This window comes from Varanus komodoensis, unplaced genomic scaffold, assembly GCF_004798865.1.
Source record: "Varanus komodoensis strain SLA01 unplaced genomic scaffold, ASM479886v1 scaffold53, whole genome shotgun sequence".
In the NCBI taxonomy this organism is placed as follows: domain Eukaryota; kingdom Metazoa; phylum Chordata; class Lepidosauria; order Squamata; family Varanidae; genus Varanus; species Varanus komodoensis.
Genome location: NW_025336126.1, coordinates 3,925,229 through 3,943,041, shown reverse-complemented (window position 1 = coordinate 3,943,041; position 17,813 = coordinate 3,925,229). Strand labels below are relative to the sequence as shown.

Sequence of the window (17,813 nt, the reverse complement as noted above, 5' to 3'; positions counted from 1 at the left end):
TCTCTCTCTATCTCAGAGCTGCCTTGCCAGCTGCTAGTAATGAGAGTTGAAAACTAAAGATTTGGAGGGCTGAGAGTTGTGGAAAGTTGTTCTACAGCATCCTCATTTTTAGAGTTAGAACATATGCAACCCACAAAAGAACTCCAACATAGCTGCAGCACTTTAGAGACATCATCATCATCTTGGAATAGGCAGTGCTGGGAATTCCTCTTTGCCTAAACCTAGTGCCATTTTGCAGTGTTTCATACTGTATTCTAGTTCCTTTTTAACCACCAGAATTATTGTTCTTTTAATTCATGCAAATTGTAATTTGTGCAAATAGCATTTTGATGGTCTTGTACCTGGGGGTCAACATGTAAAGGCTGGCCTTATTGGTATTCTGGCAAGCACACCAGTGCAAGAGGCACACCTTCGGAAGGCAGAATGCTGCGCCATCGAGAGAAGGTGAAAAGGAAGTAAAGGCAGGAGAACGATGATAGAATGGTTTATTTTTTGTTATATTTGGGTGGGGGGTATTTGTGAAGCGAAGGGGGAAAGGGAAGGGTAGTGAGAGGATAGGCATTGGGGTCAGGGAATGAGGTAGGTAGAGTACTTAAGATAAAATTGTAAGATAAGTTTTAAAGACAAGTAAGACAAAGTAAATTTTATGAAGAAAAATGAGGCAGAGAGAGAACCCGGGGGACAGCGAACAGTGCTCAAAAGCAGACTGGCGAGAGGGTGGGGACTCCACCCATTAATATGAGGGGAAGCGGAGTTCCCGCCAAAAACCGATACAGCTGAATCTTCCTGAAAACAGGCACAGGCACAGCACCCATATGTGTGATGCATAGAAACCATGACAAAGAAACAAGGCTACAAACAGGTTAAACATCTGTTTACTTTTTCCTGAGGCTGCCAAATGAAAGCAAAACTTAATCGATCTTTGCTTCCAAGGGAGTGGCTCGTAGATCACTCCCTTCCTCCAACCTTTATACCTTTATCTGGAATAAAGACATTCCAGAGTTCCAAAGAAACAGATTCATATTTATTGCCTTTAGTTGTTTGAAAAATCGTGAACTGAAATGTACAATAATGACTTAATGTTGAATCATGCAAGGAGAAATAACTTGCACAAAATTAATCTTATTTGTACATGTGGAGGGGCTAAAAAAATCTATTTTATTTTCGATGTTTAACATATTTCCTGAAATGTCAAGGGGTTAAGAATTTTAAGCAAACCTAAGAAAGGGCCTTTAAAGTTAAAAGAGTGAATGAGTGTTACATATGAGAAAAAAATGGGTCCCTGGGCTGCCTGGGGAATGCTGAGAGTTGTAGGACATATTTGTCAAAATATGCATTAAGATTGCATCCTAAATTGCTATGACTCCTCCACAATTTTGCCAATCAACCTGCCATTTTCAGGGTATATACTTCTTTCATGCGCCCGAAAATCACAGTAAGGCTGGCCAACACAGTTCAGTTTCTTAAGACTGGAGTAACTTGGTCATAATTTAACAGGGCAGAATGCTCAGTATATGCCTGCCCTAAACACAACCATCACAGTTACAATAATAGGGCAGCTTCTTCTTCATAATGAACGGATCTGGTTTCACTCAATTTGAAATTGCCCTTAGTAGGATGCCTTTGAAGTGTTTAAGCAAAGCAATGTAGCTGCCAGACTTGAACACACAGTACCCTCCTTATCCGAATGAAGCATTGCCCTCTGGCACTGTTGTGCATCCCTACAGCCCCTGAAGGAGGGATCTGCTTCCTCTATTCACCTGAGGGGGCTGTCCCACAGCAAGGGGGAGGGGGCAGGGCAGCCATATAACCCTATGCTTATGACTAGTCCCCCACACCCCCTGGCTTCAAGCTATCTCACAAGGCTATTTCCTGGTTGGATGCCTGCCACCTAGCGACTCAAGTCCATACTGCAGGCTGCACATAGTTAAATTCATTAAAATTAATACATTTTAAAACACAAGTACCTCCAAGTACATACCCCTAGGTTCCCACAGTACACATGCTGAATCTCAGATGACTACGATTCATGCCCTTGGAGCTATGGTGCTTACAGACGTACATCCTATTATAGATGACACGTCCCGAGTCCAAAGCTCAATCGTTGCTTCTCAGGTGTCTTCCTGAAGTATCAGTGAAGGAATTTTGGTAAAAGGAGCAGGATCAAGGCTTTCTGACCCCCCGACTCAGGCCTCTAGAATACAGTTCCAGGAGGCTATTGTTTGCCTCCCTTTCCTAGCCAGACTGCACCCAGGACTGTGGAGGAAAAAACAAGCCAATTATTGAACAGACCTCTACATACATGTGTTCTGGTGGTCAGAAGGCCAAGGACACTGGGAGAAGGCACTACCCACCTGCCAGGAAGAACATCGCAGCAAAGGGGAGACTACCCTGGATGCACACACCAGACTGGGAAGTAGCAGCTACGGGGAGCTTGGTCCATTCTTGCCAGGAGTACCAATCGTAACAGAGGCCAACCTGCTACCCAGAGGAGTTCCTGCTCCATCACTTGGTTTCCTCTTCCTTTCCACTCCCCTTCTCTCCTTTGTGTTGGAGTCTGCTGAGATACTGTATTATCTTCCAATACCTTGCAGCAGTAAAAATTGTATGTGCTTTATACACATCAATAATGATGTGGTATAGAATGGGCTGGATTAATTCTGATGAAGAGAAGGAATCTTTTTCCGCTCAGAGATATTAGTTTGCCAAAAATTCCCAATAAATGAAAAGCTTATAGTTTAGGAAAGAAGATGCCAACCTAGCCTGCTCCTTGCTCTGCTTGTTTTCTACTTGCAAATAGGAGATCATGAAAAACTGGGATCCTCCATTCTACCACCAGGGCGTGGTGAAAAAAACTTGAAATGCAGAAGGAGCAGAGTGTGGGGAAGAAAGGAGCCCACAGAGGGTGGGGAAGAAGGGAGTGTGGGGAGATATTGCTATGCGAAAAAACAGAGAAAAGCCATCGTGGCCATAGAATCTCTTTATTCGAACAGAACACACACATACACACAGGGAAAAGAAAAAAAATACCGACAGGGCATGACGCAGACAATGCGAAAGGCCAATTCTGTCTTTTGTGGTTTAAGAGCTTCGAGAAATATTGCCACTTATATTGGGGCTGGGGAGGGAGGGAGAGACAGGAGGGGGCGAAGTTTTCTGGCCACCTGCAAGGAACAAGGTGGCGAGCGGAAGGATGCTCACTGCTTATGCAAGGGAATTCCCCACGAGGACTTCTTGTTCCCGCCACCACTGAGATTCAGAAACTGACTTCCGTGCACCGATACGCGATCTCCTGGCCATGCCCTCCCACCCCCTCACAGGCACCCACATTAACCTGCCCTCCTAATCGCAAGGCGTTCTCGGCTGAGCTATCGCAATGCTCTTGTCCTGCTTTTGTAGTCAGAGGCAAGGATGAGGCAGTGGTTTGCTTTTCTTTTTTAAACGCTACAAAATGAGCTACGTGAAGTCCAAAACATGTCAGCAGGTTGGGGTGGGAGGTCAGAAGAGGGAGAAGCAGCTGTAATTCTGGGGGCTTTGGTGGAGGATTGTGCAGCAGCCGGGAGGAGGTGGTACTGGAGAGAGGAGAACGAGAGCTCCTTGGCCTTCAGGGAAAGGTCTGGTTCTTTGGAGCATGTATCACAGACAGGGAGGCTGCAAGCCAAGCCCCCTAGACACTCTACAAGGGTCTTCAGTGATTTGGAAGAACAACTCTGGAGGAGGTGGCAAAAGAGTTTGGTTTGCAGTAAGTCTAAAAACACCCCCTGCACAAACTGAGCAAATTTTGGGATTCGGGAAGGGGAGAATATAGTAGAACTGGAAGTTACATTTCTGGAATATAAACTGGAGGCACACACACAGAATTTCTCCACTTTCTGCTAGACAACTGCCCCAAATAGAAGAGCTCCCTGTTTCCAAGAATGTTTGCAGAGAAACAACTTGGTGTTTGGATCCCACATTTAGGGAGACAAGGTACTTGCTGCAATAAAGGGAGCAGGTAAGAAGGCAAAATCAGAGTCACCAACAACACTTTCATCTGACGAAGTATAGTTGGTGCCTCTTATACCAGCAATACTGAAATTGGAGGGCAAGCCTGCCAAAAGCAGCAGTGCAGGAGACATACAGAGCTGCGGATCGTCTCTGCCATCTCCAAAGGAAACCGGGGGGCGTTTCCAAACCATGGATGTGCCAACTGGGGCTGAGGATCATCTCCTAGGCCAAATGGCTCAATGCCGCTTGTGGAAGAGAGACCTAGTTGTTCCTGCATGTACGTGCACCATATGCATTTCCTCGGACTGTTATCCTGGGTAGGAGCATGCAAGGACAGGCTTATGCGCTTCTTCTCCTATTCCCACCACACTGGTGATTCGTAGATCTGCAGGAAAGACACTGGACTTCCTATCAAACTCTTTGACAGGTTAGTCCCTGCAAAAGGAAGAAAAAATGGATAGGGGAAACGGGGCCCACTGAGAGGAGGATGGATGAGGTCAGGCCTGAATTCTAGTGAGATCCAAAGATACACCAGGGGCAGAGAGAATCAAGACGAAATTATTTTTGGAAGGGTTAATCCAGATTTCACATTGGTATGCACATGAAATGCTTTCAAAAATATGTCACTGTGTCGATGGGTTGAAGCCCCACTCCCCCAAATAATGGGCAGTTCTGGGGGTGGGGGAGAGCAGCCCGTTTCAGCCTGGACAAAGGAAGGTTTGCTCTGCTTCTGTCTCCCAAGCAACCACTGCTTTCTCGTGGAGATGAGCTTCCAAGTCTTGGGGCTGAGCACACATGTTAAGATGCAAAAAAATGGTATTCGTCCCAATGTAGAAAGAAAAATTTGTATGAACCCTGCACCTGTCACACAAGCCCAAATCTGTCGCTGTTGTCCTAACCGTTATGACTAGAGGCAGCAGCACTCAGTAGAAAGCAGCACAGCCTTCTGAACCCAAACTCCAACCTTTCTCACACTGTGTGATGCTTCTCTGTTAGTCCCACCTTCCTCCCTGTGGACAAATTTGGAGGCAGATGCTGCAGGGACAGGGAGGGGAGAAGAGGAAAGATGTGGCAGATCTGTGCTTGCAGGCAGGGCACTCTTTGTTGGAGGGGCTTGTTCGATTCTTTCTCCTTGCCCTACTCAGTGTTACCCCATTAGAAGATTCCTAGTACAATTCAAGCGTCAATTTTAATTGCATCAAAACAGACAGGTTTGCTCAATGCAGCAGTGTGTATGTATGCGCACTAGAGGGGGCAAGGCATTGTGCCAAAGGAGGAGGGGAGACCCCGCCCCCCGGGGACACCATTGCTGGGCTCGCCAACCAACGTGCCACAAGGAGGAAGATGCTTTTGCCCTCGAGTCCACATTCATTTCTCTCGCTGGCAGTCGCTTGTACCAGGTCCGGATTTTCTTCAGTCATTGCTTGGGGAGGAATAGGGAGAGAGGCTGGGCCATTTCATTGCCCCTTGCTGCTTTCTCTTCTGCCCCCACTACCTGCCCACAGGGGTGAAGGCACCGGAAGGACTGGGGTCAGTCCCTGGCAAAATGGACTCGATTGAGCAAGCAGCCATGGTCCTTCCCCAGTGATGAGATCCACTGAGGCTTTATCTGAGGACAGAGGAAAAAGCCAAATGTTAAGTGCTTTGCTGAAATCAAATGTTAAGGAAGAGGCCACTGCTTCAGCAATGTCTTTGAATGTTTGTATTTTGGAAAACGTGTGGTATTCTATTTTACTGTTTTACAAACTGCTTCAAAGCACTCAGAGAACTTCAGCTGTTGGCAGTCCAGAAACAAAATGAAATGATTATTATAACAACAGTACATTTCTATACCACCCACAGCCAAAGCTCTCTGGACAGTTCACAGTCTTTAGGTCACCCATCCAGATTTCAACCAGACCCAGCCCTGCTTAGCTTCCAAGATTCGGCAGGATCAGCTGCTTCAGGCTACTGGGAAGCTATAGTGTGGGTGTTCTACATACACGAAGGAAGGAGTGCTACATGAGCTGGGAGCTTTCCACCTGACAGCACAATCCTATGCATGTTTGAACAGAAAAAGGTCCCTCAGCTCCCAGCATCCCTGTGGGAGCGATGGTGTATTTTCCCCTATCTAAACGTGCATTGGACTGTACACTTTATGAAGAGCTTGGCATGTTTCTTCATAAAGCGTACAGTCATTGCCATGAAGTGCTTTGGGGCAAATTTTATTGGAGAGTGTTCTAGTTACAATCACTGGCAGTCCATTTAAACTAACATACAAATGGGATTTGCTCTCCATAAGCAGTAACAGCATAGCCTTTGACATTTAAGGAATAGCTTTCTTTCTCCCCGGGAAACAGTCTTTGCCCACAGCAGTATCTTAAAAAAGGCTCTGCAGCAAAGCCCGTACTTCTCTGACTGTTCTCCTTGCAACTTTGCCTCTCACATGCAATTCTATCCAAGCTTCCATCTCCTACGTGTCCCAAGCACTGAACCATTAGGTTGCTTAGTCAGTCCTGCAAAGTTACATTTAAGGATGGGAAGTTGGAAAGTCTCTCTTTCACACAAGGGAACAGAATTTTTGGAACATCCTCCTCAACAGTCTGTAATTTACAGGTGTTGCCCTTGCCTCACTAGTAAGTATACCTTTTCCTGACCTTTCCCAAATTTCTTCCTCCCCTGTTCTTTTTTGTTTGTTTTTGCCTTCCCTTCTGTCCATGTCTGCCTTCTCCAGCCATTGTCATTTCTCCTGGGAATTCTTTAATCTTGCTCAGTCACCACCTGCCTTGCTCCCTGCCTTCCTTTTGTTCTTTTCCCTCACCCTCTTTTCACTGCCACCCCAGTTCAGGAAATGTTTGCTTTGGCTGATGGAGTGAGTGCCAAGCGAGCAAACGTTGCTGAGAGCACCAACTTGAGCCACTGCCCTCTGCAACTTCCCTCTCCTTGCTACCTCCACTGGCCTAGGAGCCTGGCTGTGTGCAGGGAAAACCCACAATGCTGAGCGTTCCAGAAGAGGTGGCAAGCCTCACCAATCCAATCCCTCACAAACACATACCATCTAATCCTTCCTTTGTTGGCAATTTAAACAACTTGGCCTTAGAAGAAAATCTTGAACCGTTCAAAGATCTTAAGCTACTGTTGCTGACGGGCACGCAGGAAGAACTTGCTGTATTTCAAATTTGTTATGTATGTATTTGGACAGTTAACCTTTTAAATTAACACAGGTACTACAGAAGTGCTATATAAATGCAAAATACAGTATTTTACCTCTCATAAGATACATCTCATTGCCATTTGTTAATTCTCAAGATCTCTGGGTTTGCACATTTATGTTGGAACTTACAATATCATTGTATTTATTATCTTTTAAGAGAACTATTTTAATAATTGTAGGTTGTGCCCAATAACATCATTCCACTAGCAGAGGGGTAGTCAACCTTCTTCAGCTCATGGACAATCTGAGAAACTGTTGTGGGTACCACCACAAAATGGCTGCCATGGGATGTGTGGCTAGCCACAACAGAGAAGTACTCTGCCCAAAAGAACAAATAAAAAGAGGCAGACCTGAGCCCTCCCAAACACCTTTTTCAAATGCATAACTTTCAATGCCCTCAAATTTGTTTCGACAGGATACCGGCTGTTGGTAAAGAAAGGTGATACTTTTTTGGAAAAAATGGAAGGGATATGGCACCTCACCAAGCCTGAAGAAAGGTATCTGAGTGTGTATTGATAAAATACATTCCAAAGGATAATCGTAATAAAAAGAATCAATGCAAACGCTAGCCTCTGTTCAGAGGCTGTGGAGACATACAAAAGTAAAAGGCTGGTTAGATCCAGCAGCAGCCCCTGCTGGGAGCTGCCCTCCACTGAAAGACAGACAGAATTTTGGTCTGATCCAAAAGAAGTGCAAGCATCACCATGCTGGAACATAAAAAAATGGGGGAGTGAAAGCTTGAAGGAAATTGTAGGGTTACAGGAAATAGGCAGAAGATAGGATCTGTAGAAGAACCTCATAATATCACAAAACCCTTAGAAATGGTTGCCTTCACTACATCCTTCCTGCTTTTCTTGCAGAAAGGTCAAAAAGTAGCCATGATACTGATCAGTCCCTGTTCTTGCTCCATTACCTGCCCCCAACACCTCACCTGGCCACCGGTGGTTGATGCTGCTGCTGCTGTTCTGTCTGTGGGGAGCTGCACTCAGGTTGTGGCGCCTCTGTCGTCCCCTGAAGCGGTTGGGTGGAATCAGAGGTAGATGGGGGAGGTTCTACTGTGCTGTTGAGAGAAGGGGTGGGAGAGAGGAAGGCATGCCACTGATTATGGGGCAGAAAAATACAGCACACACACCCCACCCATCCCTGGCCTTGTCATGTCACATAACATTTATAAATACATGGTGTAACACACACTTTCCATTCTCAGTCTGTTCTGTTATGTTGGGGCCACAATCCCCATCAGCCCTAGCCAGCTTCGCCAATTGTGAGAGACTGAGAGCTTCAGGTCAAACTATCTGGATAGCCACAAGCTTCCCTGCCTCCTATTCTGTAACTAGTAAAGCTGCCATTGCCTTATCAGGCTGTGTTTCTCCTTCAGAAGTTTATGGTTCCCAACAGCTAATACAGAAAAAATGCAAAGGATTCAAAGTCAGGGATGCTGAACTGCCAGCAATTTGATTGCTTATTGAGATCCCATCATTTTTTAAGAACTCAAAGCAGCTTACCACCACCTCCTCCTCTCCATTTTATCCAAACAACCCTGCAAGGTAGGTTGGGCCGTCTGTTCCTGGCCCAAAGCCAACCAGTTGGCTCCATGGCTGAGCAGAGACTAGAATCCAGATCACTACACTGGCTTTCAGTGTATGAGAGCAAAATTGCTGTCCACCCACCCAAAACTGGGAAGGAAGGAAACTGTTTGTTTCCTCTGACTTTCTGGAGTGTGGTTCTTTAACCTCTGCAAATATTTATTCTTTATACAGATTATTTTAGCTTATTGACATCTTTTTTTATATTTTAGTATTTCCCCATAGCATAGCACAGCACGAAAATAAATAAAACTATTTTATTTGCCTGTAAACAGGAACATTCTCTAGGGAAAGTATCACAGGTGCTTGCATGGTTTTTTAAAAGCAGAGAACAAGTGGTCTATTTGCGGTGCTTTCTTTCATGATTCCACAGACTGGTAACGTAAAAAGCTCCACCATCCTCGGCTGGTCTTGAGAGCCCAGCCACAAACTGCTGCCACCAGATGCCTGCCATTCCTGGTCCCTCCTGGCTTGAGGGAGGCAAGGTCCCCCACCTCACAGCAGCTGAGGAGGCCCTTGCTTGCACCCACGTTCCTGAGGGAAACAGAAGCAGGGAGTGGGCGAGGCTTAGCTGATGCAGGGCAGCAGCTACGCAGCAGCCAGTGAAGGCCCTTCCTGCTCTGGCGCAGGAGGAGGAGAGGTGGGAGGCTTGCTGCATTGGCTCTGAATACAGAAGACATTCTGGAAACCTTGGCCATGTGGCAGAGATGAAGACGCCCGCCTTCCTCCAACCGAGCCTCAGAGCTGGGGAGAAGTGGGGAGCACGCTGCAGCTACCATGATGATTCCCTTCTCCCCGACACTGTTTGCAGCTTCTGTGTTGGGAGGATGGCTGATTGTCTGGCAAGGGCACTTGAGAATAAGTGTCAAAACTGGTAACACAGGCCAGCCTTCTTCAACCTGGTGCCCCTTCAGATGTTGTGGGCCTCAATTACCATCAGTTCCAGCCAGCATGGCCAATGGCCAGGAATTCTGGCAGGAGGGCTCAAAATATCTGGAGTGCATCAGTGCAGAAGGTTGGCAAAAATCATACTTATGCTTAATCTCAGCTAACCGATCAATCATGTGTGCGTGTGTCCGTGTGGGTGCCTTGTCAGTCTTTCAATATACTTGGCTATTACTTGATCAGTTTGAGATTTCCAACATGCATGTTTGTATTGAGCTGGATTACTGGACACCCATCAAAAAAACTGCCTTTCAAGGCAATGTATCACTCTTTTACCTGGCTACTGTTGTCATGGTGGAGGGATTTGGTGGATCACATCCTTCTGGGGGTCCTGTGTCCGGAGTAGGAGGATCTTGTTGAATACTAGAAGCTAGGGCAGAGGTATGTGGGGGGAATACCATCAGAAACGGATTTGCACAGGGGATAAATAGGGGGCATGCAAGGTACTGAGCCAGGGAATAGCCCTAGAGATGATAAACTTGGCTCGTCTGAATAGAGTTGTTAAGTTCTAAACTTTCAAGCAGAGTAGGCTACAGGTGTTTTTTTTCCCTTTTCCAACTCCCTTTCAAATTAATATGCACTAAACACACATGAATATCTGGAAAACCCATAGCCTTAGGATTGCAAGAAAGTCCATAGGATTGGGGGGCAAAAAACTCCCACACTGCACAAAGGAACACAATGATTTACACCCCTGTATGTGTATATGCATGCATGCATAATTAAATAAATAAATAGTTTCAGGTGCAGAACCAAAATGTGCTTGGGGTCTGAATGGCACTATCCCTCCACTGTCCATGTTCCCAATCAGAGATACCAGGATCCTTCTAGGGTGCGTACATTGTAATCAGGGCTCATCCCCCTGGCCTAGTCCAAAGAAGCTCTGCAGGCTGGATGCAGAATCCCTGTGGGTTGGATATTCCACACTGCTAAAGTAGATGATAGCTGAAAGGGTGGTTGGTCCTTTCCATCAGACCATTAGGAACCTAATTGCACCTGGCTGCCTACAGTTTTTCTTGTGACCTTAGCAAAAGGCTTAGAGGGGATGCTGGAACTATACTTCAGTGTATGACATAAAAAGCAGAGGAGAAATTACGGTTCACTTTTTATGGAAAACTATAATTTGCCCAATCCACACTGCAAACTGATATGCAGGCACCCTTTGTTTTTGCACATTAGCAAAGTCTGAACGTGATTCTCTAATCAAAAGCCTCATCAAAGGATGTGTGCAAGCATGCATTCCTTGGGGGAATATAGCATATGCAAAGGCATATATTGAAATAGTGTTTGCAAAAATAAGGGAAATAGTATTTCTTAATAAAACCTTTGCAAACTGATACAATAACACATTAAAACCAATTAAAACATAACAAATTGAAACATCTATAAAAGCAATATAAAAAGGGCCACAGCATTCAGGCTAAATGGTAAAAAAATTTCCTTAAAAGGTATGTGAACAGGAAGAAAGCACACCAAACGTCATCCATACAGTTCAGACAGCAGCGCACACAGAAATATTTGGTGAAAATGTAGAAGACGGGCTGTTTGAGTTTCCTAATAAGGACACTCTGTATGCCACACATGATGGCGCATGCTGAGCGGTATGGACGAAAGTAATGTGGGGGTGGAATATGCTGAATAAAGGGATACCATTCTGCAGATACAGAGTATTACCCACCTCCTGCTAATGATACATTGCTTTGCGTCACTTCCTGAGGCAGGTTTGCAGGGGAGGCAGGGCCCACAAGTGCTTTGGAGGGACTACCGAGGTAAAGAGAGAGAAATCAATAAGAAAAAGAATGTCTGTAGAAACCCCTTCCATACGGCCCGAGACCTGTCTCACGCAGCATCAGTTCTATTCAGTGAGATCCATGAAATCACACCTCCCCCAATAATCTCTCATTCCAGACGCCCACAGCATCTGAAATAAGCTAAGCACTCCACGGTCTCACCTGTCTTGCTGTGTCTGGCTTTCTGTAAAGGAGGCCCAGTTCTCATCCGTGGTGAGACAACAGCCATCTGAGCTGGACTGATCCCACACTGCTGCTCCTGTGTCGGCTGCCACGGACTCTGAGGACACCAGAGAGACTGAGGAAAGATCAGAGGGGTTGTCCGCCCAGCTGGAATCTAGAGGAGCACAGGGTTTACTTAGCAGGAGGTCAGATCTCTGCTGTTATCAACCACCCTCTGGTGGTAACAAAGGGTCCTTATATAGCACTTTAGCCAGTACTCTATAGCAGTGGTTTTCAACCTTTTTACAGTTAGGGACTGGCAAAAATAGGAAAATTATTTTGGGGACCACTGAGGCAGAAATAAAAAGCATTATATACATAATATAGCATTTTCTGTATTGATTTTTAAATACAGTACCAACAAAATACAGTACCACCACTTTCTCTGCGGTGGCGCCTAAGTTATGGAACGCGCTCCCCAGAGAGGTCCGCCTGGCGCCGTCGTTATTTGTTTTTCGGCGCCAGGCGAAGACCTTTTCATTCAAGCGGCATTTTAACTGTTAACATTATTGGTTTTATCTGGCCAGGGCGGCTTATTTTATACTGTGTTGCTGTATTTTAATTTTATATTTATATTTTAATTTCTATTATAATTATTTTAATTTATTGATGTGAGCCACACCGAGGCTTCGGCGAATGGGGCGGCATAAAAATGTTTTAATAAATAAATAAATAAATAAACAAATAAATAAATAAAATGAAAATTCTCTAAAATAACAAGAAACTGAGCAGTAAGAATGCTAATAAAATAATAAAATAATGAAATTAAATGTAATCAAAAACAACTGCAATTTTTAGAGAACAATATGTAATTCAAATAAGGCTACTGCGAGAGCTTCTCTTTTGCGTCAGATTATCCTCAAGTCCATAAGCAGTAGAGAAACCCCCATTTCAATTCCCCGGCCCCAACAACCAGGTGCTACAAAGAGCTCTGACCTCCAGACATTCTTTCCTCCTCTTCTGTTTGTTCACCACAACCGTTGCTGACACGAGTAGCATCTCTGTCTCCCCCGCCAGGATCTTCCTCCTCGCCTCCTTCTCCCTCTTCCGAGTCCTCACTCTCTTCACTATCCGTGCTGCCAAGGCTTCTGGAAAGATAGTGAGGGGATTGGACAGAGAAGAGGAAAGAAGGGGGATATTCCAGATTGTGTGCACAACCAGACCTGCTCAAGGTTAAAAAGAGAGACGAGTTGGGCTGAAGGCAAAAGGAAGTACAGGCAAAGATAAGAGGAGCAGGGAAAGTTACTCTTAATTCCAAGTAACTAAAACTTTATGACAAACATTGCAATTTTTTAGGATAGGGAAAGGCTGCACAAAAACAAGGGGAAAGGGGTGGGAGCCCCAGAAGAGGTGGGATCTGCAGGATCTTGGAGATTTGGAGTAGGACCTCAGGAGAGGCAGGCCTGAGGTAACAGCTTCCTGAGATTTCAGGGAAGCCACTTTTCTTGGCCTGTTACAAGAGACCCTCTGCTCTGAGGTGGTGGGGTATTCAGGCCTCCTGGAGGGAAACTGAATGCTACCAGAGACACTTCAGTAAAAACTGTTACAGAAACACAGCCTCCATGGCCCACATGTCAAAAGGATAAGAAAAAAGAAGCACTGTTGTGAGGAAGGACAGATCTTTTCTCTGTAACCAAATGGGGACAAAGAACATTCCAAAATAATGCTTTTGACTTGTCAGAAAGGTTGCTAAGAACTGACAAAATTTGAGAAAATGGCTCGGGCAACAAAATTCAGGGGTAGCATAATTGCTGGCAGTGGCCAAAAAAAGGGGGTGGAGGGAGGAAGAGCAAGAGGTTCTTACATTAAAGACAAGGCATAAATGCTGACAGAGGAAGATGTATCCCGTACAGGAATAGGTCTCTACCAAACTAGAACAACATGTTGGAGGGGTCGAACAAAATCCCCACAGTGCATTTTTAGATGTGGGCAATTAAAGGCGTGATCCTATCCTTAAACAGAAAAAAGTCCTACAGCCCCCAGTACGGATGCCTGCAGAATGCTGGGATTCATAGGATGTTTTTACCATCTAAACATGTACAGGATGGTGTTCTAAGAGGCTTTATGTTCAGTGCCAAAATTTCCATTTGAAGTAAGCCATGAAAAACAAACAAGCAAGAACTGCACAGGGACTTTAAGAACATGGTCTCTGACATGATTCTTGGGCTGAACAATGTTAGGAGGAAAACATGGGTACCAAAGAGAGAGTTTTATAGTTGGCCTTAAAATGCTTGCTCACAGTTTACAAGGAGCAAAGACTAAACAGAGTATGGGAAGGGGAAGTAGATCTAAAGAGAGGACTTGCATGGCATAGAACAGAGAGGCAGACACTGTACACCAATTCATCACAGGCTTGGATTTCATGACTACTAATAATAGTCCTATACATTATTCAGTGCTTTTAGATGTGTTGAGCAATGTACAAAGCAACCAGTCCCTGCTGAACCAGCTTGCTGTCCATTCGTGCTAAGCAGACAGGGGCAGCAGACCAGTCCCTGCTGCAGAAGGGTATATACAGCCCATTTGAGATCAGGAGTTGTGCCCTCCCTTGCGGCACTTTCTGGGGTTGTGATGGGTCTAAAACTCTTGAGGTGCCACTGCGTTTAGTGCCAGGTGACTGCTGGAAAATCTTCACCATGCTTAACACATTAGTACAGTTAGGGAGAAGCAGAAGCAGCTGTGAAAGGGAAGGTCTTGTGAGCTTGAAGGGCAGCCTGCTTACTTAGCAGATAAAGGACATAACCTTGCCCATGTTTCTTTTGCTCACCAATGGAAGAGGAAATGACCTCTAAAAATCTTCCCGACTCACTTGGGAAGGGGACAGAACATGCCCCAGTCCCTTCTCTATGAGCAGGAAGAACTTTCACAATAGGTCTATTATTTCCATCTAAAGAAACTGAACAAAAAGTGGAGGGCAGAAAACAGAAGGAAGGAATATGTACTTTAGACAGGAGGCTTCGAGACGGTCACAAGAATCAGAGCTGGCAGGGGCTATCTAGGGTCCATAGAGTCCAACCCCTTGCTCAGTGCAGTCACTGAAGCACTCCTGACGGAAAGCTGCCTAGTCTCTGCTTGAGTGACTCCAGCAACTGAGAGCCTGCCACCTCCCTAGGCAGTTGGTTCCACTGAGCCTATTAACAAAATCACAGAAGGGAAAATAAACAAAGATGCCTTATTTCCTCCACTATGTGCGCCAGTCAGGAGTTGGGGAGATTTGCATAATCACCTCCCCTGGCACTGCTTTCCATGTCATGCAAACCCAGGAAGAGTGGCTTGTTGCCACAGTTAACAAGCCCCCCAAAACAGCCCTTGGATTCTGGGCAATTTGTTAAACCCAGTAACAAGCCATGCTAGCCAGGTTTGCATGGTATGTCTAATTGTGGTGGCAAGGGAAATTAGACAAACTTCCCCACATGTGACTAGCATGCCCGACAGGAGAAATAAGCCAGCGTGCCTAATGCTCTGACCATTAGGAAGTTTTTTATGATGCTCAACTGAAATCTGGCTTCCTGTAATTTTGTCCCATTATTACATATGGATGATAGAGTCCTTGATGATAAAGAAGAGGTTGCATCCATCTGTATGACAACCTTTAAAGCACTTAGAAAGTGCTATTATTTCCCTTCCTCAGTCTTCACAAAGCTAAATCTATCCCGTTTCAACTTGCAGGACTTTTATTAGTTAAACCTATTTTTTCAACAGAAGTGTGCAATTAAGCAGGAAGTATATGAGCTAGTTTGAAGTTAGGGGAAAGGAGAAAAAAAGAAAGGTACTAAGATATTTCTGAAAATAAAAACATGCATAGGAAGAGCATTCCATGTGAAAAGAGAAGTGGAGGGAAAGGCAGCAAGGGCCCTTTGGCCTGCAATCTGACGGAAGCCCGCTCCAGAGCAGCCCTGCGCCTTGTCCAGGAGGTGTTCTCCTACCTGACAGCTGTGGACTGTGCTGTGCCAGAAGAAGCAGTAGCCTCCTTCTCCTGCCAGATGTCTTCCCCATCAGAACCATCCGCCTCCTCCTCATCATCGAACTGCTGGATCCGCTCCTTGTAGCAAATGTCAAACAGGTTGGAATTGGGCTGTGGGAGAGGGGAGAAAAGAGGTGGATCAGAGGACAGGCCAGATTGAGTGGGGAGGGAAAGAGAGGTGGCTCCAGAAGAGTGGCACTTACGCTGTCATCGTCCGCATTCAAGGAGAAGGTGATGTTGGCTGTCTTGTCGAAGGGGGCACTGAAACAAAGTAAGGAGACCACGGTGGAGCCTGGAAACATGACGGGTTCCTTGTTTGGAAACAAGGGAAGGAAGAGGGATCCACATATTGTGTTGTGGGTTGGTAGGGATTTCTCCTTGTTTTGGTAGCTCTGGACCTAATAATCAATTGTTTCACATTTCTGTAGCACTTCAAAACTCTTTACCAGCAATAACCCTGCACTGGTCCGTATCATTATCCACGTAATGCGGATGGGAGTGCCAGGACAAAGATAGCAGCCTGCCTAAAGCCCATACAGTGAGCAAGTTCATGGAGAGTCTTTCTAGAGTGTGACTGTTTTAGCTGTATTTGCTTTTCTTGCAGCCAAACAGCAAACTGATTTTTCCCCATGACAGCATTTTAACAAGCACAACCCTAGCCTTGGGCAGGGTTCTCTAGTTCTCATACCCTTTGCCAAAGCCCCCTTCCCAGAAGAAACGGAAGCTTCAGTTCAATTCCCTGTTACCAGTATTAATTGTATTGCAATGTATGAGCTGTTGCAAACTACCCAGAGAGCGTCAGCTATTGGATAGTATAGAAATAAAATATCATGAATGAATATATAATCATAAGGAGGGAATCCAAGTAATCTAGCAAAGAATCCAAGCTCGCAGAGGATCTAATGAGGCTGGGATTTTTTTTGATGGTGTTCTACGGAATTCACTCCCTCTGGAAATCCATGTGGCTCATATAAAATTACAGTTATATTCCACCTTTTTCTTTCTCAAGGAACTCAAAGAGCCTTACATAATTCTCCTCTTCCTTTCAGACTTATCTTAACAACAACCCTATGAGGTAGGTTGTCTGAGTCTGTGACTGGCCCAAAGTCACCCAGTGAGCTCCACTGCCAAGTGGGGACTAGAGCCCAGGTTTCTTGAGCCCTAGCCCAGCACTCTTAACCACTGCACTACACTACACTGGCTCTTTTGTGTGTGTGCATGTGTGAGAGATAATTGTTTCAACTGCCATTCTGCTAATTGCCATGCTCTGGAATAACTTTTTTTTTATTTTAAAAGACGTATATGTTTTTTAAAAGGCTGGTTTATACCATTCTTAATTTTACCTTGCCTTGTGAGTGGTATTGTGTCTTCAATGTCTAGTTTACATTTTAAAATGGAGGCTACCATCAAATGAGAGGCTGTGAACAGGCAGAACAAGGTTTAGGCACAGACTCAGTCGCAGAACAAGGCAGTCAGAACAAAGGCCCCAGTCGCCACCAGCAGCAAGTGGGCGAGCCGGCCATACAGCCCACCCACCGACCCTCCCTACTGTTGTCCATCAGCTGCCACCCTTGAATGCACAGGCAAGCATAAGGCTCAACAGGCACTTGAGTTTTTGCTTATGGCCAGATCTGCCTGGATGATGCTGGTCTTGGTGGGAAAAGAACTGCAGATACAGACAGAGCCCAATGCCCCCACTTGTGGCTAGAAAGGTGCATGGCAGCGCATCAGGCATTACCTTTTCAGCTGTCGGAAGTGAGCACTGGAGGGCAGATAGGCAGACAGAGAGGGAGAGAAAGAGAGAGAGGCAGACATGAAATCAAGGGGGCTGGGGAAAGAGGGGACTGCCCTGGGGTGGATTGATGAGGGGATTGCCAGCAAGGCCCTGGACTCCTGAAAAGCAGACTACAGGCAGCAAACAAAAAGTATCTCAATGACCCAGGAATCCAATCCTTGTTTTTCAGGAAACATAATTTAATTCCAGCAAGCTGAGCAAAGCAAACTGGGAGCAAGAGTCTCTAGGAATGTAGGTCTAGGCAAATCTTTTCTTCTCCCCAAGAACCTAATCAGCTTGGCTTCCAAACCTTTAAAGGAACTGTTCATGCTCTGCTTGTGGGACATTCTAG

The 17,813-nt window shown here is 45.5% G+C and overlaps 1 protein-coding gene across 2 annotated transcripts in view; it reads right to left on the bottom strand.

The window, feature by feature from the left end:
- Positions 1-2,965: 2,965 nt before the first annotated feature.
- Positions 2,966-17,813, bottom strand: part of PPP6R1 (protein phosphatase 6 regulatory subunit 1) — a 58,659-nt gene continuing 43,811 nt past the window's right edge. The window contains exons 16-23 of one of the 2 annotated variants that reach the window (XM_044447807.1): positions 15,891-15,948; positions 15,650-15,798; positions 12,660-12,811; positions 11,664-11,838; positions 11,390-11,475; positions 9,988-10,081; positions 8,112-8,240; positions 2,966-5,596 (exon numbers count right to left, since the gene is read on the bottom strand). In XM_044447807.1, the coding sequence (XP_044303742.1) occupies positions 5,593-5,596; positions 8,112-8,240; positions 9,988-10,081; positions 11,390-11,475; positions 11,664-11,838; positions 12,660-12,811; positions 15,650-15,798; positions 15,891-15,948 (847 nt within the window). In that variant the 3' untranslated portion in view covers positions 2,966-5,592. The remainder of the gene's footprint in view (positions 5,597-8,111; positions 8,241-9,987; positions 10,082-11,389; positions 11,476-11,663; positions 11,839-12,659; positions 12,812-15,649; positions 15,799-15,890; positions 15,949-17,813) is intronic. The other variant, XM_044447808.1, reaches the window with a different exon arrangement.